Source organism: Elaeis guineensis, chromosome 6 (genome assembly GCF_000442705.2).
Source record: "Elaeis guineensis isolate ETL-2024a chromosome 6, EG11, whole genome shotgun sequence".
Classification (NCBI taxonomy): domain Eukaryota; kingdom Viridiplantae; phylum Streptophyta; class Magnoliopsida; order Arecales; family Arecaceae; genus Elaeis; species Elaeis guineensis.
In genome coordinates, this window is record NC_025998.2 from 131,451,953 (window position 1) to 131,473,026 (window position 21,074).

At 33.2% G+C, this 21,074-nt stretch overlaps 1 protein-coding gene and 1 pseudogene across 1 annotated transcript; both read left to right on the plus strand.

Moving 5' to 3' along the window:
- Positions 1–786: 786 nt before the first annotated feature.
- Positions 787–3,834, plus strand: LOC105046467 (protein neprosin-like). The gene is made up of 7 exons (XM_010925063.2): positions 787–1,285; positions 2,005–2,091; positions 2,165–2,395; positions 2,511–2,669; positions 2,777–2,830; positions 3,116–3,262; positions 3,392–3,834. The coding sequence occupies exons 1-7, from the start codon at positions 1,127–1,129 to the stop codon at positions 3,758–3,760; spliced, it is 1,206 nt and encodes a 401-aa protein (XP_010923365.1). The 5' UTR covers positions 787–1,126; the 3' UTR covers positions 3,761–3,834.
- Positions 3,835–4,218: 384 nt separating this feature from the next.
- Positions 4,219–20,733, plus strand: LOC114914308 (protein neprosin-like; annotated as a pseudogene).
- Positions 20,734–21,074: the final 341 nt, after the last annotated feature.

A 21,074-nucleotide genomic window follows, 5' to 3' on the forward strand; every position in this document is an offset into this window, starting at 1 on the left:
TGCCCAGAAGAACTGCAGAATATGACTCTTGCTAGATCTAGGGTATATCCTGGCCTTATTCCCTGGACTTGAACCATAGTCACCAGCCTTGAAATTATTGGCATGTAGTGTTGGACTAAAACTTATATGATTATCTCCTTTGATTGTGTGCTAAGAGAAAGAGATCTAAATTTTTATTATTTGAGGAAAATAATTAATGCATGATGATAAGATATGCCTGAGAATCCATATCTTTTTAGGTAAATGGTAATATAAGATATTTTTGATTATGTATGACATACTTCGACATATAAATGGTAATGAGAGAGAAGAAATTTTGATTTATACGTGGATGGATTTTATTTTCATTGAAAAGGGGCTCAAAGAAGGGGATCATGAAGGCATGTGTTAGCATAAGCCATAGTTTGGTGGTGCTATTACCGGTGATGATTTTCTTATGGTGCAAGCCATGATGCAGTAATTGGAGGTACAACAGTAAGTGATTGAATAACCCAGCTGTCAAGAGCATCTGGTTTTTCTATCTTACTATTCTCTTATTTATTCTTTTCTTGGTTCTTTTTGGCTTTCTAGGGCCTAAATATATTTCTTGTTCATTCCAAAGAGTTTTTGATATATTTTTTTGAATTTTTTTACAATAAAAATCTATTTTAAAAATATTTATTTATTTCAAGAAGAATCTTAATTGCTACATAACATATATATATATATATATATATATATATATATATATATATATATATATATATATATATATATATATATATATATATATATATATATATATAAGGAAAATACTGCAGCTAATAGATTATTTGAAATCATTGGCAAGTAGTGTTGGACGAAAATTCATATGATTCTCTTCGATTGTGATTGTGTTGCAAAAGGAAAGACATCTAAACTTTAATTATTTGGGGGAAGAAAAGGAAATAATTAATGTAATATTGATTTGATGATTAGCTATGCCTTAGAATTGATATCTTTTCGAATAAATGGTAATATATAAGATACTCTTGATTAATGTAAGATATACTTTGATATATAAACAAAAATGGAGAGAAGAAATTTTTATATGTTGGATGATATGTTTATTTTATTTTTATTAAAAAGTGGTTGAAAGAAGGGCACCATGAAAGTGTATGTTAGCATGAGCTATGATTTGGTGGCATTATTGCTTGTGATCATCTCCTTATGGTGTACTGAGACCAAGGCACAGGCCACAGTGCAGCAATTGGAGGTTCAACAATACCTAAAGCGATCGAATAAACCTACCATCAAGAGCATAAAGGTTTGCCATCTAATAATTCTTTCATTTATTCTTTTTTTGATTTTTTTTCTTGGTTTCTTAGGGTCAATTTTTTTTTTCTATTCATTTCGAGAGAGTTTTCAATAAATTTTCTGAATTAGTTTCAAATAGAAATCTATTTTACAAAGTATTTATTTATTTTATTTATTTAAAAAAGAACCTTAATTTGGTTTAGATTTTTTTTAGATTATTTAATATAGTATTAATCTTTTAAAAAGAATTTTTGTACAATGCTTGCATAAAACAAGAAATGGTAGCTGAGAAAAATCTGGGTCATTCTATGTACAAGAAATGGTAAAAAAAATATATATTGTACATAATATTTTTGGAAGCATGGTAGCAAGAAAACATTTTTGAATAATGCTTGTATGAAACAAGGAATTTATGGCATTTTTTTAAAAAAAATTGCTATTTATTATTTACGCGCAGTATTGCCATCTGTTTTACAGAGTTAAAATTATTCCTTTGTCCTAATTTGGGCATTAAAAATTCTTAAGCTATGCTTTTTTTCCAAGTTGTTAGCATTTTACTCTGGCGCTTTCTAAAAATAAAAATGTTACTCTTTTCGTTCATTCAGTACAATCATGCGGTTTTCTACTATATTCTTCCTCTTTTGTTGTACTTATTTTTGGCATTTTTCACTGTAATGCTTCTCGATTTGTGGATTCATTTGTTCTAATGTTTGTTTTTCTTTTAAAAAGAGCCCGGATGGGGATATCATAGACTGTGTACATATCTATCATCAGCCAGCCTTTGATCATCCTTTGCTCGAAAACCATACCATCCAGGTGTGCTCTCCTTCCTCCTCAGTTCCTCTGCTTTTCAAATTCTTTCCCTACCACTTAACGTTTACATCTTCAGATGAGGCCAAGTATCCTCCCATCAGGCCTATATGATGAGAATGAGGCAGCATCAAAGATGGAAGGTAGCTCCATACCTCAGCTTTGGCATCAAAATGGGAGGTGCCCCGAGGACACCATCCCTATTAGGAGGGCCAAGAAAGATGAGGTGCTGAGTGTCAGCTCTATCGAAAGACATGGAAAGAAGAGGCACGGGACAATCCCAAATGCCACTTCCGCAGATGCACAGGAGGTATATAGTTTTGAAAACATATGAAAAGGAGTAGCTTAGAGACAAAGCATCCCTTGCTTTTCCACTTCTCCTTCAGCTTTCTCATTTGTGTTTGCTATTGGGTTTTCTCGTGTAGTTTGCGGTTGTTTATGCAACGGGCAAGTACTATGGAGCAAAGGCAATCATAAATGTGTGGAACCCGACGGTGGCAGGGCGAGATGAGTTCAGTGCAAGTGCGCTTTGGGTTATGGCGGGTTCTTTCGACCAACCCAATACCGTCGAAGCTGGCTGGCATGTATGCTATCGTTTCAATTTCAAATAAATAGAAATTCTGAAAGTCCTCTCTTCAATGCATTAACTAACTTCAGATGGTTACTCTTTGGTGTGGAAAAAAAAAATCAGGTTGATCCAGGCCTGTATGGAGATAATAAAACAAGGCTATTTACTTCCTGGACTGTAAGTTAATATCCCTTCTTTTTTTTTTGTCCTCTATGTGCTGTTTCTATTAGCTTCTTCTTTCCTCATGTTCTCCTACCTTGACTTCCATGAGCATTTTTAATAAATTTAGTTCATCAACTGTAAGTGCATTGCCTTGTTCATTGTTTCGAGTTTTTGGGTTCTTTTCTGGTCAATTGTATGAAAAACATGAGGTGCCATAGACATTCTTTATTTCGATAAATGGTTCAGGGCAAAGATTATAAAAATTGGGTGGCTTCTTACATTTTGCCCTGAAAATTCCAGAGCGATGGTTACATATCAACAGGCTGCTACAACCTACTCTGCTCTGGGTTCATTCAAGTCAACAAGGACATAGCATTGGGTTCCGATATTAGCCCTATTTCTAGCTATGGTGGACGCCAATATGAGATCACTTTACTTATTTCAAAGGTAAAAACAAAGCTTCAGATGATTTTTATTTCTCCTTCTAACTCGTGAACTCTCGGTGTAGAAAAACTACATAAATACCTTTTTACTTTTCATCTATTAATAGTAATGAATATTCATATGGTTGAGCAGGATCCAAAAACTGGGGATTGGTGGTTGCAGTTTGGGAATCTGTCTCCATTGGGCTACTGGCCTTCTTCCTTGTTCCACGACTTGTCCGATAGTGCCTCCTTGATAGAATGGGGAGGGCAGGTTGTCAACCTAGAAGAAGAGGGTGGTCAGCACACCTCCACAATGATGGGCAGTGGCCATTTCCCAGAACAAGGTTTTGGCAAGGCGAGCTACTTCAAAAACATTCAAATAGTTGATCAGTCCAACAATCTTCGAGCTCCTCCTCAGGGAACTAAGATTATCGCTACGAACCCCACCTGCTATCATATGCGCTATTCAAATAATTACATCTACTATGGTGGTCCTGGTAGAAATCCCAATTGTCCATAGAAGGCCTTAATCGTTTGTCTTGTTGGTTTGTGAAAGAATATTAGTGAAAAGATAACGGTGAACAATCAATGACAATGAAAATAAATATTTGATTTATGATCCTCTCCCTCCCCCCACCCACACCACCCACCCCACCCCCCCTCCCACCTCGTACATTGCCGACTCCAAGGGAAAGAATGTGAATTTTGCTGCCATCAACAACGTCTTGCTCTCCATTCCCTCCTTTTTCCCTTTCCTTTCTCTCTTTCCTCCTTTCCTCAGCAGCTTAGAAGTTGCAAAAATCGAGATGATACGACCCTTTGCCTCATTAAAAGCTACAGACATATCATTTTGGCTAGAAAGATGCTCTTAATATGTCTTCGACAATCTTGAAGTACTTTCTTCATCCGACTCAATTCTGACTCGAATTCGGGAGTACAAGGGCTCATATAGAGAGTGATTTCGTACTAGTCGAAGACATGAGGCAAATGGAAGATCCAAACAAGTTGAGATCTTGCCAAACTCAACTACTGACATGGACTTTGTTCAGTACATATGCGATGGCCTCGTCAGAGCCCAGTCCATTTAACTGGCTTAACTTGGACTCGGCCCAACTACTGAACCTTGTACGTTTCACACATAACTAGCAATTGAAGACTCCAGATGGGAGTCTTCTTTCTCTTCGAAGCCTCCAACTTGGATCGGAGCCGTAGGGCAACCAGACTCTTGTAGAACCCTAGAACTCCTCTAAAAGAAGATCTCCCCATCCCTCCATGACTCTCCACTACCAAGAATAACCATTTTTTTCTCTCTTTTTCTTATTAGAGTTCGATGCCTCCTGCTGGAACTCCATGGTACGATAAGCACAAGAGCCAAGGTAAAGCCTGGCCGCATTATCCTTTGCTCTCCGTAGCCTTGAACCATTGTCCTTGGCCTTAGTTCACCAAAAGATTAAGTTGAAAAGCCCCTTGTTTTTCTAATCTCATTGCCCCTTTTTCCAACCATTGCCATGGTTGTTCTTCTTTGTGGAGCTCTCAATCGAGTTCTCAATGGGTCTCCTGATGGCCATGAAGGCACATGTTAGCATGAGTCATGGCTTGTTGCGCTAATGCTAGTAACCATCTTCGTATGGTCCACTAAGGCCATAGTGCTGGCCATGATGGAACAATTGGAGGTGTGACAGCTCCTAAAGTGATTGACTAAGCCTGCTATCAAGAGTATCAAAGTTTGCCATCCAATAAGTCCTTCATTTATTCCTTTACTTCATTTTTTTTTTATCGATCGATGCCGCCATCAACTACTATCTATTGCAAGCCACCAATGCATGTCGTCAACCCTCCAACATTGACCACCATGACCATAGCTACGGTCCATCCTTTTTCTCTTATTTTGGCGGAGAAGAAAAAAGAAGAAACAAAAAGATCCTAATAGGTTTAAAACTCATCTAACTAAATCTATCATCTTGCAATCAAGTTAAGGATGCATGTTGTTGCTGACGTAAATAACGAATTGTTGCATAACATACGACTTGAATGATCCATTGGGTCAAAAAATTTAATCATGGATCCGACCCAATCCGAATGATCCATTGGGTTAGGAATTTTGATCATGAACCCGACCCAATCTGATCTAATCTTTTATTGGGCTAGGTTTGGATCCAATATTCAGACTTGATCAAGGAACTGAATCGGATTAAGGTCACTTATGATCCGATCTGATCCGATCCGATCCGATCCATTTGCACCCCTAAGCATCGATATCTGCTATCTTACTATTCTTTCATTTTTTCTTTCATTATTTTTTTAGCTTTCTAGGGTCAAAAAATATTTTTTGTTCCTTTTGAGAGATTTTTTTGATAGATTTTCTGAATTAACCTTTTTAGTAAAATCTTGTGTGCTTCTTAAAAAAGAGTTTAGGAATTTTGTGTGCTTCTTTTTTTAAAAAAAGATATATTTCATTTACTTATGGTATTGCCATCTAATTTGTGAAGTAAAAATTATTTCTTATACTTCTTTGGGCATTAAAATTCCTTGAGCTATTCTCTTATTCAAATTTGTTACTTGTTGTGAGAAGAGTGTAGCTTTAATCCCACATTGGTTGTGAGTTAAAGAAGAGCATGGCTTATCTAAAATGAAATCTTCTCTCCTCCATAAGGCACTTTTTAAAGGGTAAAATCATGTAGCCCAAAAATATTTATATAGCTCTTAGAAAGCAGACAATACCTCATGCATATGGGAGTGGAGACTAACTCATCTATCCAAGCTAGAAGTGCCCTTGACTGTAACATTTGGTGCTAGAAAAAGGGTCTGAGCCTTCGCCTCCCACCCACACATACTCCCCTTTGACTGAGGGGCTATTGTTGTGGGAGGAGTGTAGCTTTAATCCCACATTGGTTATGACTCAAAGAAGAATATGGCTTATATGAAATATGATTTTCTTTATCCCGTGAGGTGCCTTTTGAAGGGCAAAATTATGAGACCTTAAAGGGCAAAATTGTGAGATCTAAAACGGCCCATACAGCCCTCAGACTATAAGCCGTAGATCAAAATAGACAATATCTCATGTATATGGGAGTGAAGACTAATCTATCCATCCAAGTTAGGAGTACCCTTGATCCCAACGTTACTATTTTGCTCTCTATTATTGGTATGGCATGACTAAATTTTTCATAGATTTTACTTTTCTTCGCAGATATTTTTTTATTCTCAAATTAGTTCTTCTATTTTTTTGCATATTGGTTCTCTTCATCAAAAATTTGCAAGTGAAGTATACTTATGAAAAATTAAAAAGTTTCCTTCTTATTTTCTTCTATGTCACTTTTGAATCATAAAATTTTTGTTGCATTTCATTCATTCAGTACAATCTCATCTTGTTTTTAATAAACTTCCTCTTCTATTATATTTTTATCATTTTTCACTCTGATGATTCTTAATTTGTGGTTTTATTTGTTTTAATGTTAATTTGTTTTATTCTTTGAAAAAAAAAAAAGAAGAGGCCTGATGGAGATATCATAGATTGCATCCATATCTTTCAACAGCCTGCCTTTGATCACCCTTTGTTGAAAAACCACACCATCCAGGTCCACTCTCTTTCCTGCAAACTTTTTTTTTTCTTTTCAAACACTGAATGATTTTACCAAGTGGTTTCTTTACTTTGTCTCCACTTTCTGCAAAAACTTCAGAAGAGGCCAAGTTTCCAACCATTTGACCTAGATGATGAGAACGTGGTGGCATCGAAGAAGATAACTAGCTCCATAACTCAGCTTTGTTATCAAAATGGGAGGTGCCCTGAGGACACCATCCCTATTAGAAAAACCAAAATGGAAGATGTGCTAAGGGCTAGCTCTATCGAAAGATTTGGGATGAAGAGGTCCAATGCAATCCCCAATTCCAATTCTATATTGAGGGATGGCTATGTACATGGGGTACGCACTTTTGAAGATATATGAAAATGAGTAGCTTTGGAATTAGCTCTTAGTTACTTTCTTTGCAGTATATCTATGCTTTCGTAAAAGGACAAAAGTATTATGGGACATCAGTATTCATGGATGTGTGGAACCCATATGTCCAAGAGCTCAGTGAGTTCATGTAACACCCTACCCCAAATCTCAAAGCAGCTATTAAAAAAAAAAGGGAATAGCTAGTAATATGTGGGAAAGCTAGGAGGTTGAAAAAGAATATGTGGAAAGAACTCTTGAAGAGTTCTCTTCCTTCTTCCGATCAGAGACCCAAAACCACCCAGAGATGTAATTAAAATCAAACGACAACTCTTTTATTAAAGATCTATTTAAAGGCCTTAAGACTTCTAGGTTTTTCTCATCGAAAAATCACCCAAAAATCATTGTTATTTACTTCCCTTTCTCTGCTAGCTACTCTTTTGGATTACCATTGATTATACTCACTATGGCTATGAAAAATCATATCAATCTTCATCAAAGATAAGGTAAGACTCTCAAGTCATCTTCTTCTCAATCTCTTTTGGTTCCTAAAATTTGAATTTTAGCCAATTTGCTGGTACAAACATTCTAAAAAAAATAATTTTGGAACCACTATTTTTTCTCATTTTGTTCATACTTTTTTGCCACTAGAAATCGGATCAAATCTATCTAAAAAACTAAATATTTTCCATCATCTTTCTTCAATCTTTATGGGTTTTAATCTTGAATTTTGCCAAGTTAATTTGTTGAAAATTCCTTGAAAATTTTTATTCCCATATTTTTGCATTCCATCTCTGATTTTCATCGTTGTTTGCTGTTGTCGATCACCGGCACTAGCTGGCAGAGCATCGTCAGGGACTGCTCTTTTGATTTTAAGGGATGCCGGTAGGGGTGGGGGTCCTCCAAGCTTAAGAACAAGGGCGAGCAAGAGCTCCCCTATTCCGTGAAAGAAAAGAAGGAAGAGGACCATGAAAGTTCCCTCTTCTATGAAGAAGAAGAAAAAAAAAAGAAAAAAAGAGAGTTTCTCTCTTTTCCTTATCTGTCACGCTTCGAACCCAACATCCGAATCGGATACGTGATGGCTGCATAGTCTCTAGAGCAAGTCCTAAAGAATATGCAAGGTCCAAAAATAATTCATTACAATCTCAACATCCATAATATCTATTTTAATAATAATTAATGAAACTTACAAAATTATAAATAAAATTCTTTCAATCCTTTGATCAAGTATCAATGACACTCTATCTATATATATGCTCACTCATAAATTCATACCATAGCTAATCATAAGCATCATATAACTCTGAGAAGAAAAAAAAAATAGAGGGGTGTGAGCTTCACAACCCAGTAAGAATCTCACATATCACACCAGTATAATAATATAATTTAAAAATAAAGATAAGCAATAAAATATAAAATCTCATGTTCAATATCTAGAATACTGTAAATATTCATAAATTATTTATCTTATCAAAAGAGATGCATCATCATATGTTAATGGATGAAATACTTTTATTCAGCATTAATTTTATATCTTGTCTTCTATTTCTCTTTTCATAATCTTTTTCTTTCTGACTTTGGACTAACCAAGACTATGCCTCAGTCTCCATCCGATCAAATTTTCACTCATAAATCCATCAAGACTATCTCAGGTATGAGCGTCTGGCTGGCTATCCCACGTATGAAAATCCATGGAGGTTGTCCTAGGTATAAACTCTTGACAGACTATCCCAGGTATGAGCTCCTGGTAGGCTGCTCTACGTGACGAGGCTAGTCCAAATCATATTTTTTTTATTTTCATAAAATTATAATACTTTGACTTTATTAATCAATTTCAATTTGCAATGTGATCAATAATCATACCTTCAATCACTGATACATATATATTGACATAACATACTCATGCTTAAAAATTATATAAGCAAATAATGATGCCTTAATCATAGCAACTTCATTAATCACAAATTCAATGATGCAAAAACAATGATACAAGGCCAACCGTAAAATAGCATATATATTGATGATCATGTACAGGGATTCTTACCTCTATCGATGATTAATTTAAATATAGAAATTGATGAGCTCCTCAATGTATGAATCTAAAATCAGGATATTTTGCTTGATATCTTCTTGTATAATAATTACATCTCTACATGATCAGGGTTAAATATAAAAATCATATAAATTAAGGACAGAAAAATTATGAAGAAATCTCTAAACATTATAAGTCCAAGACTCTCCTAGGGTTGACCAATCGATCTAAATTTCATAGGTATTTGGACCCTCCACTGATCCATAAGATTGTTTAGAAAGAGAAAATCATGAAGAGATATAAAATTTTAGAGAGAGAAAGTAGAGAAAGAAAGTGGAGAGAGAATCTTCATATCCTTCAGAAGAGGCAATCATGATTAAGATCATCAGAGAGCAAATCAAGGTGACTCAATATGGATTAACTATGATCAGATGCTATAAATTTCGAATAAGCATCGGGTTATAGCTAGGATCCAACCTACTGCACAAAGTTCGAAGCAATTCTAAAACATCTTATTTTCATCTCAAGTTTATCTTAGGATCCAGATATAGTTAGAGAGAGAAAGAGAGAGAGAGAAAATAGAGAAAGAAAATTTTTTCTCTCTTTTTTTCTTTTTTTTTTCTTTTTCTTTTCTTCTCTTCTTCTTTTCTTTCTTTTCCTGGCCGAACAGAGGAGGGACACGAGGGGGGCTTGTGGCTCATGCTCGATCCGATGAGGTGTGGCGGTATGATTGGTGGTCCAACAGTAGCGACCGATAATAGTGGAGTCAGAGATGGCTGGCAAGGAGGTTCGATCAGTGAAAAATCAAGAAAGGAGCATGAAAAAATAAGGCACCTAGGGTTTTTCTTCATTTTTGATCATTGACCATTCGCTGGTGGTCATGATCTCACTATGGAGGATTGTGGGGAGGCTAAGGATTATGGTTCAGGGGTGCGGCACTGTGGATGGTGGTGCCAGTGACTGAAAAGATAAGAAAAAGACTCGGTTTAAAAAGAAAAAATAGAGTTTTGCTTTTTGATGGTGTTTTCGATGAGTTTGATGGCCGACAACCATGTGCAATGGTATGAGAAGGAGGAAAAAGAAGAGAAAAAGGAGGGGCGAGGCTTACATTAGACTTCGACAGCTTTTCCAGTGAAAAATTTAGGCAGATATGGTGAGGATGTCCATAGCTTCAATGGAAGAATCCGAAGAGAAGGAGAAGGGAAAACTGGTGCTCGCTGTGGCCGACTATGGAGGAGGGAAGAGGGGTTTTTATAGACAAATATTCCTAGGTTAATCTGAACACTTGAAGCCCCGATTTGGATGAAAATCGGGAGAGAAGAGACTCCTAACTGGAGTCTTCTTCCTCCTTTTCTTCCCTGTGCGATGCACATGATTTATGGGGTTTTTGGGCTATTTTAAAATTAGATCGGGTCTAAGAATCCAATGGGCTGGGTTATTATATTTTTTTCCTTTAAAATAATTGCATCCTCGAAATTAAGTTGTATTGTTTGAGATATATTCTTAAAAATATACATGCATCATGTCATTTTTATGCTTTCGATAATGTCTTAATATTATTTATTTCTCATGATCTTGTTATAACAAAATTATTTAAAATCTCAAATTCATTCTTTTTTATTGCTTTCTCAACTTTTTTGAAGAATAGTAATATTTTCACATCGTATTAAAATATCGTAGTTATTTATCTAATATGTTTCACTCAGAATTCATAATTATCTCAGACTACCTATGATAGGAAATAAAGAAAGGCTAAACATTATATACTCTTCACAATCATCGATTTTTTTCTTCTTTTGATCTTCTAATAAATTTTATATGTAGACTTTCATCTCAAAAAAATCTCAATCTTTTATGTCAATTCAAATAATAATGTTAAATCTCAAAAATGAGATCTATATCAAGACATTCTAGGTTTGAAGTAATAAGAAAACTATCAAGCTATTAATAATAAACTTGAGATATTTAGGATTTCTTGATATTATCTACAATGAAATAACCTACTAGTAAAAATTATCTGGCTATAATCAGATTAGGTCAAAAATCTGTAAAATCTTTTCATTATCAATAGAATCTTTTCTTATTTGCAACTAATGTATTCCATCATAATATCTTTTGATTTAAAGAATTAATATTTCTAATCAATTTAAACCACTACACTTTTGCTGTGCATTATGATCTTAAAAAGTTATCAAATTATATAAATTTATCAAAGATAAAAATATCCTTCTATGTTAGGTCAATCAAAGATAAATTTAACCTTCAAATTTCATAAAAAAAATTAGAATAAAATTTTAAGTTCCTTTGTCATTACTACCTTTGGGTATAGCACATTAAAATTAAATCTTGATCCACTTCTTATGTTTGAAATCATTGCATAAGCTTCATCACTCCTCAAGAATCTAACAAATTTGAAATTAATTGAAGTTAACCTTGGATTTACCTTACAATCATTTAGATAATTTTCAAACCAATCTTTCTTCTTCTTTTTTTTAAAAAAAAATTAATTCCAACTCGAATAAACTAGAAGAACTCAAATCAATATCTTTGTAAGTAGAATCAACTTGGTTGTTTCTTGCAGAGCTCTCTTCATCACAACCCTTAATATTAATCGACAAATCTAGACAAAATCTTGTCCCCTATGTGTTAAGATTTATATAAGTCATTCAAAATTTAATACTCATGAGATATCTTAGATCAGTTTAGAAATCTAAATTTTGATTTGAATAATTAATATACTCTACTATCTTCAATGATCAAAAAAAAAAGTAAGAAATCTAATCCAAAGATAAAAATATTAATTATAAAGATTTCATCATAACGTGTACATCATACTCTAACAAAACTAATTTTTTTATTCAATTTAATAATAATATCAAAATATCTTAGATCCACTTAGAAAAGAAAACTTTTGATTTAAATTTTAATGCAACTTGAAAGATCAAGAAATCATATCTAAATATGATATTTTGAATAATCAAAGATTTCATCAAGACATGTATCTCATATTTTCATAATAAAATTTAAGTATATTTTTCATCTAAAATTGAGTTTCATATATGACCTTTTATAAGTTCAATGCTCAAAAATATTTCTCTCTGGTATGATGTAATTTCTTCTTAGTCCATATTTTAACTAACTTCCTTCTGATAAGCTCAAAAATTTTATAATGCTTAAAAAATAAACATCGAAATCAAAAAAAATATCATGACCTTCACCCATATAAGTTTTGTATTCAAAAATCATCGAGTATACTTAACATAATATATTAATACCTCACACTTCATTCCAAGATCAACACTTTTCATACTCAGGACAATCCTACTAATTAAAATCTAAGATATAACTCATCAATTTTATTATAGACATCATATGCCACTTATGCATAAATTTCATCATAGTATCAATTGATTCAAAATTTAAATATTGAATTCTTTCTTTTTTGTCTATTATGTTCATCATGATCATAACCTGAGTTTAAATATCACTAAAGTCACAATCCTAAATAATTATAACCTTAAGCTCAAATATCACTTAAGTCATATTCTCTAGTGATCATAACCTAAACTCTAATATCATTCTATCACATCCTTAGCGATCAAAATCTTAAGCTCTGATATTATCTATTATACTTTGTTGATCATAATTTAAAAATTTTAATATTACTTATGTCACAGTCTCTAGTGATCTTAAACCTAAGCTCTGATATTATTCTTATACCATTCTGTCACATCCTATTGATCATACACAAAATTTTGATATCGCTTTGATATCATTTTGTCACACCCCGATCCCAACACCTGAGTTGGATATGTGATGACGACACACTCCTTAGGACAAGCCCTAAAAAATATGCAAGGCAAAAATATTTCATTACAACCTCAACATTCATAATATATAATTTCAATAATAATTAGTAAAACTTTCATAACTACAAATTAAATTTTTTCAATCCTCTGATTAGATATAAATGACACTCTATCGATGCATCCGCTCACTCGCAAATCCATACTATAATCAATCATGAGCATCCTGTAATTCTAAGAAAAAAAAATAAAAAGATGTAAGCTTTACAGTCCAGTAAAAATCTTACATATCACACCAGTATAATAATATAATCTAAAAATAAGGATAAGCAATAAAATATGAAATCTCATATTCAATATCCAGAATACTGCAAATATCTATAAATTATCTATCTTGTCGAAAGAGATACATCATCATATGTTAACAGATAAAATATTTTTATTCAATATTAATTTTATGTTTTATCTTCTATTTCTCTTTTCATAATCTTTTTTTTTTATTTTAGACTAACCAAGACTATGCCTCAGTCTCCATCCAATCAAATTTCTACTCATAAGTCCATCAAGGCTGTCCCAGGTATGAGCTCTTGGTTGGCTATTCTACGTATGAAAGCTTGTAGGGGTTGTCCCAGGCATAAGCTCCTAACAGGCTATCCCAGACATGAGCTCCTGACGAGCTATTCCACATGATGAGGCTTATCCAAACCATATTTTTTTTTATAAAATTATAATATTTTGACTTCATTAATCAATTTTAATTTACAGTATTATCAAGATAAATATATTATACCCATATAATCATGCCATCAATCACTGATACATATATATTAACATAACATACTCATGCTTAAAAATTATATTAAGAAATAATGATGCCTTAATCATAGCAAATTCATTGATCACAAATTCAATGATACAAAATCAACGATACAAGGCCAACGATAAAATAGCATATACATTGATGATCATGTACAGAAATTTTTACCTCTACCGATGACTAATCTAAATATAAAAATTTATTAGCTCCTCAATCTACGAATCTAAAATTAAGATATTTTGCTCGATATCTTCTTGTACAATAATTACATCTCCATATGATCAGGGTTAAACATAAAAATCATGTAAATTAAGGACAAAAAATTATAAAAAAATTTTTAAATATTATAAGTCTAAGACTCTCTTAGGGTCAACAAATCGATCTAGATTTCATAGGTATCTGGACCCTCCACTGATCCATAAAATTTTTTAGAAAAAAAATCATGAAGAGAGATAAAATTTTAGAGAGAGAAAGTAGAAAAAAAATAGAGAGAGAATCTTCATATCCTTCAAAAGAGATAATCATGACTAAGATCATCAGAGATTATATCAAGATGACTCAATATGGATTAACTATGATCAGATGCTATAAATTTTGAATAAGGATCGGGCTAGGATCCAACCTACTGTACGAATTTTGAAGTAATTCTAGGTCATCTTATTTTCATCTCAAACTTGTTCTAGGATTCATGATTTAGTTAGAGAGAGAAAGAGAGAGAAAATCTTTTTTCTCTTTCTTTTTTTTTCCTTTCCTTTTCTTCTCTTCTTCTTCTTTTCTTTCCTTTTCTTCTTTCTTTTCTTGGTCGAACAGAGGAGGGACACAGGGGGGGCTTGATGGCTCATGCTTTGGTGAGATGTGGCAATATGGCTGGTGGTCCGATAGCGACGATCGATAATAGTGGAGCCAGAGATGGTCCGCTGTGAGATTCGATCGACAGAAAATCAAGAAAGGGGTACGAAAAAACAAGGCACCCGAGGTTTTTCTTTATTTTTGGTCGTTGACCATTCGCCGACTGTCATAATCTCAGTATAGAGGATTGTGGGGAGGCTAAGAGTTATGGTTCAGGAGTGCAGCATCGTGGATGGTGGTGCCAGTGACCAGAAAGATGAGAAAAAGACTTGGTTTAAACAGAAAAAAATAGAGCTTTGCTTTTTGGTGGTGTTTTCAGTGAGTTCGACGGCTGATGATCATGTGCAATGGTATGAGAAGGAGGCGAAGGAAGAGAGAAAGAAGGGGCGGGGTTTACCTCAGGCTCTAACAACTTCTTCGGTGAAAAATTTAGGTAGATACGATGAGGATGTCCACAGCTTCAATGAAAGAATCTGAGGAGAAGGAGAAGGGAAAATCAGTGCTCGTCGTGGCAGACCATGAAGGAGGGAAGAGGAGTTTTTATAGACAAGTTTCCTATGCTAATCTGAACACTTGAAGCCCCAATTTGGATAAAAATTGGGAGAGAAGAGACTCCTAACTGGATTCTTCTTCCTCCTCTTCTTCCCTGTGCGAACATGATTTGTGGGGTTTTTGGGCTATTTTAAAATTAGGCCAGGCCTGTGTCCAATGGGCTGGGTTATTACATTATCCTCCATTTTTTGTGTAGAATCTTATTTTCTCTCTCTAATTTCTCTCTTCTACAGATTTTTCTATCTAAAATTTTCTCTCTCTAGATTGATTCTCTCTCTTGATAGATTTTTTTCTCTTGAAGTTATTTTTCTAAGATTAGCCCAGTGAAGGATTTTCTTTTTTTGATGATTTTGATCAAATTTAATGAAGGGTTCGATCTTAAGTGAAATTTTGATTTAAAATTTATTTAGATCTAATTTTAAATTAAAATTAATATAAAAATATAATTTTGAATAATAGGCACTGAAGAATTTTTTAAAGATTAATCGATCTGTTCATTTACTGGTCTGTGGAAGATAAGTAATGAATCATCTTCTTGAGATATTTTATATTTATTTTAAAAATAAATAATTATTCTTTAAAATTATGTATGATTTATGAAATTATATTTGAATAAAAAATAATTCTGAAATACTATAATTTATTGATTATGCATATATTCAGTAAAAGTTATGATATGTTATAATATAAACATATTTTGATACAGATCGGATTTATGCTCTTAGTCTAACTATGTTTCAGTGGGTCTCGTCAATAAAGATTATATGTTGGTATTTAGTAGACCCAACCAGTAGGAGTTATGCACTGGTGTTTAGTAGACCCTACCAGTGGGAGTTGTACGTTGGTATTCAATGAATCCTATCAGTTGGAATTGTACGTTGGTATTTAGTGGACTTTACCAATGGAGATTAAATATTGGTCATAGTCGAGGCTGTTGAATTATGAGTATTTTAATTCGAATCAGATTTATGATTATATTATATATGAATACTTGAAAAAAATTAGATTTACATTGAATTAGTATAAAATATATATTTATATTTATTCATAACATTGTTCTTGAATATTATATAGTATCTAAAATGTCTAGTTGAGATATTTATTACTTATTGGGCTATCTAGCTCATTACTTCTCTTTTTAGCTTTTCTTAAATTCAAATAATTAATTGTGAGCGTAGGTATTAATTTTGGGACAGAGCTTTTAGAGGAGAGATTTAGCATTGTCAACTTCATAAAACTTAAAACTATTATTTTATTTTTAGTGATATTTTATTGGATGTAATATGTTTGATTTAGTTATTTGAATTAAAGTTGAATAATAATTATTTAAATTTTATTCTACTGTGATACATTGATATCATGATGAGATGCCTTGCATACTTATGGAGAGAGTTCTTCATAAGTATGTAATTATTGCCATAATCTCCGACTTGTGATCTCAAATCGGAAGTGCGATAATTAATATGGTATTAGAGCATAAGTGGATAAATTATGATATATAAATCAGACATGAGTATATATGGATAGACACTAGGAATAGTGGGACGATAATTGATACTGATTGTGACAACTTAGAAATACTAGATTTAACACAAATACATTGATGGATCTGAATCAAAGTGTGCAATGAAAGCATAATGATCTGGATTATTTTGACATGGTCAACAATATTGAATCTTTGAGTTAAAAATTTATGAGGGAACACATGATTTGATATTCCTTAATAAAAAAAATCATTTATATGAAAAGGATAATAATTTTGATTTGAGACTATTTTGGATGTCAATATGTGATTTTCATAGGTAGATCTTCTATTGACCATACTTAAAAAAATATATATTTGGCATTCCTAGAATTGAAGCTTATACTTTTCTATTCATTAGGAAGAATATGAGATTGTTTGTCGATTTTAGATTTCATACTTGAATGTTCATCTATTGAGAGTATAGTAAAGTTTGTTCATGATCTTGTAATAGATCAATTAAATCATGAGCAACTAATATTATTGCCAGAGACTTGATTTTTATCTGGAATTAAGAGATTGATTTTGATTTTAAGAAAATAAATGGTTCTGATTCAGATTCTCTTGTAGTATTAATTTTGATTTAATGATAAAAATTACATCAAGGATTGGAAAGCAAAATGTTTGAGGATGAAATTTGAATAATGAATCCCAAGTTAGAAAAAAATTTTGAGGATAAAATTTTTGTTTAGAGGGAGAGAATATAACACCCTACCCCAAATCTCAAAGCAACTACTAAGAAAAAAGGAGAACAGCTAGTAATACGTGAGAAAGCTAGGAGGTTGAAAAAGAATATGTGGAAGGAACTCTTGAAGAGTTCTCTTCCTGATCTTCTGATCCGAGACTCAAAACCACCCAGAGATGTAATTAAAATCAAACTACAACTCTTTCATTAAAGATCTATTTAAAGGCCTCAAGACTTCTAGGTTTTACTCACCAAAAATCACCCAAAAACTCAATATTATTTGCTACCCTTTTCCTGCTGCTCTTTTTGGATTACCATTGATTATACTCATTGTGGCTATGAAAAATCATATCAATCTTCCTCAAAGATAAGGTAAGACTCTCAAATCATCTTTCCCTCAATCTCCTTTGGTTCCTAAAACTTGGATTTTTATCAATTTGCTGGTACACATATTCTAAAAGAAAAATTGATTTGGAACCCTTGTTTTTCTGTATTTTGTTCATACTTTTCCGCCATCAAAAATCAGATCAAATCCATCCAAAAAACTAGGTAAATATGTTCCATTATCTTTTTTCAATCTTTATGGGTTTTAATCTTAAATTTTGCCAAGCTAATTTGCTAAAAATCTCTTGAAAACTTTTGTTCCCCTATTTGTGCATTCCATCTCTGATTTCCATCATTGCTTGCCGCCGCTAGTCATCAGAATTGGCTGGCAGGGCATCATCGGGGACTACTCTTCCGGTTTTAATAGATGCTAGTGGGGGTGGGGGTCCTCCAAGCTCGAGAACAAGGGAGAGCAAGAGCTCCACTGTTCCATGAAAAGAAAGAAGGAAGAGGACCACGCAGGTTTCCTCTTCCGTGAAGAAGAAGAAAAAAAAAAGAGAGTTTCTCTCTCTTCCTTATCTTTGTTTTTTTGTGTTGAATCTTACTTTCTCTCTCTAATTTCTTTATCTATAGATTTTTTCTTTCTAAAGTTTTCTCTCTCTAGATTGATTCACTCTCTTGAAGTTATTTTTCTAAGTTTAGCCCAATGAAAGACTTCTATTTTTTAGCAATTTTGATCGAGTTTAGTGAAGGATCTGATCTTAAGTGAGATTTTGATTTAGTATTTATTTAGATCTAATTTTGAATTAAAATTAATACAAGAATATAATTTTGAATAATAGGCATCGAAGAATCTCCTAAAGATTAATCGATCTGTTTGTTCAGTGGTCTGTGAAAGATAAATAATGAATCATCTTCTCAAGATATTTTATATTTATTTTGAAAGTAAGTAATTATTTTTTAAAATTATGCATAATTTATGAAATTATGTTTGAATGAAAAGTGATTCTAAAATACTATGATTTATTGATTATGCATATGTTCAGTAAAAATTATGATATGTTATAATATAAAAGTATTTTGATATAGATCGGATTTATGCTCTCAGTCTAACTATATTTCAGTGAGCTCCACTAATGAGGATTATATGCTGGTGCTCAGTGGACCCTACCAGTGAAGGTGTGCGTTGGTATTGAGTGGACCCTGCCAGTGGAGATTGTGTGCTGGTATTCAGTAGACCCTACCAGTGGGGGTTGTGCTCTAATATTCAGTAGACCCCACCAATAGAGGTTAAACATTGGTCATAGTCGAGGTTGTTGAGTTATACGTATTTTGATTCGAATTAGATTTATGATTATATTATATGTAAATATTTTAAAAAAATTAGATTTGCATTGAGTTAGCATGAAATATATTTTTATATTTATTCATAGTATTGTTCTTGAATGTTATATAATATATAAAATATCTAGTTGAGATATTTATTACTTATTGGGCTGTCTAGCTCATTATCTCTCTTTTTATTTTTTTTCAGATTCAGATAATTAATTACGAGCGTAGGTATTAATTTTGGGACAGAGCTTTTAGAAGCAAAATTTAGCATTGTCAACTTCATTAAACTTAAAATTTTTATTTTATTTTTAGTAGAACTTTATTTGATGTAAGATATTTGATTTAATTATTTGAATTAAAATTGAATAATAATTATTTAAATTTTATTCCGTTGTGATGCATTGATATCGTGAGATACCTTGCATGCTTATGGAGAGGGTTCTTCATAAGTATGCGGCGGTTGCTATAACCTCCGGCTCGTAATCTCGGATCGGGGGCGTGACAGTTTAGCAATACTCAATTCTAGGTTGTTGCGGATCCTTTTGAAGATCAAAATACCATCAAAGCTAGTTGGCATATATGTTATCGCTTTAATTTTAACTAAACTGAAAGTAGTGTTAATTATCTAGAATTATGAAATTCCTCTCTAGCTTCACGCATTAACTTTGGCTGGTTACTCTTTGGCATGAAAAAATATCACGTATATCCAAATCTGTATGGAGATAATAGAACAAGACTACTTCTTTACTGGACTGTAATTAGTAAATATTCCTTCATTTTCCCTTCCATGGGTCCACTCTATTAATTTCTTCCTTCCTCATGTTCTCCTACTTGTCTTACATAATTTTTTTTTTTTGGAATAATAGGATTGCCTTTTCTTTTTTAAGTTTTCTGTTGTTTTCTGTTCATTTACATGAAAATAATGAGGCACCATGGACATCCTTCTAATATTTTTCCATGAAAATTTCATACTGATAATTATAATCGAACAGGCTGCCACAACCTGCAATGCTCCGGGTTTATTCAAGTCAACAACGAGATAGCACTTGGTTCCTCCATCTACCCCATTAATTTCTAGCTACGGTGGTCCACAATATGGTATCGATCTAACTGTCTTTAAGATAAAAACAAAATTCACATGATTTTTATACAAAAATTCAGAAATGGAACCAAGGATCTCTACCAGTTGTTCTTTGTTATTTCTCGCGCAAACTCGCGATGTAGCAAAATTACAGCAGCTATATTTAATTACATTTTCAGTCTTCTCCTATAAGTAATAATAAATATTTATATGGTTTTCATTTGTCAGGAGCCACAAAAGGGGTATTAGTGGTTACAACACGGGAAAAAGGCAATGGACTACTGGCCTTCTACCCTATCCAGTCATTTGTCATATGCCACCGGTGTATTATGGGGAGCAGAGATCATAAACTTCAGATTAAATGGTGAGCACACGTCCACAGAGATCATAAACTTCAAACTAAATGATGAGCACACCTCCACAGAGATGGGCAGTGGGCATTTTGCAAAAGAAGGTCATGGCAAGGCGAGCTTCTGCAGTAACATTAAGATACTCGACGAGGCCCTCACTCCAGCAGATCCTCAAGGGGTTCTCGCTTTCGCTGAATCACCCAACTGACGATGATGTGCGTAATGCCACCAACTTCGGTAATCTGGGAACTCACTTCTACTACGGTGGTCTTGGTAAAAATCCCAAATGTCCCCTAGAAAGCCCAAGCTTTTTGTATCTGGCCCTTGTTGCCAAAAAATAATTGTGAACTATCAATACACAATGAAGATAAATATTTTTTTTCTTTTCATTTGAATTGAGTAGACTGTCAAAATAACAACAACTGAGTACTAACAATCAAGCCATGAAACCAATGATTAGATTGAAAAATAATTTAACGATCCACGAGAGAGAGAGTTTTAATATGGAAACCCTTCAATATATATAGAGGATAAATGCCACTAGACCTG

Excerpts from the sequence above, each read along its gene's own strand:
- LOC105046467 (XM_010925063.2), top strand. The coding sequence starts at position 1,127 with ATGAAAGTGTATGTTAGCATGAGCTATGATTTGGTGGCATTATTGCTT. Across the intron at positions 1,286-2,004 it reads CTACCATCAAGAGCATAAAG|AGCCCGGATGGGGATATCAT; the intron begins GTTTGCCATCTA and ends TCTTTTAAAAAG. Across the intron at positions 2,092-2,164 it reads TCGAAAACCATACCATCCAG|ATGAGGCCAAGTATCCTCCC; the intron begins GTGTGCTCTCCT and ends TTACATCTTCAG.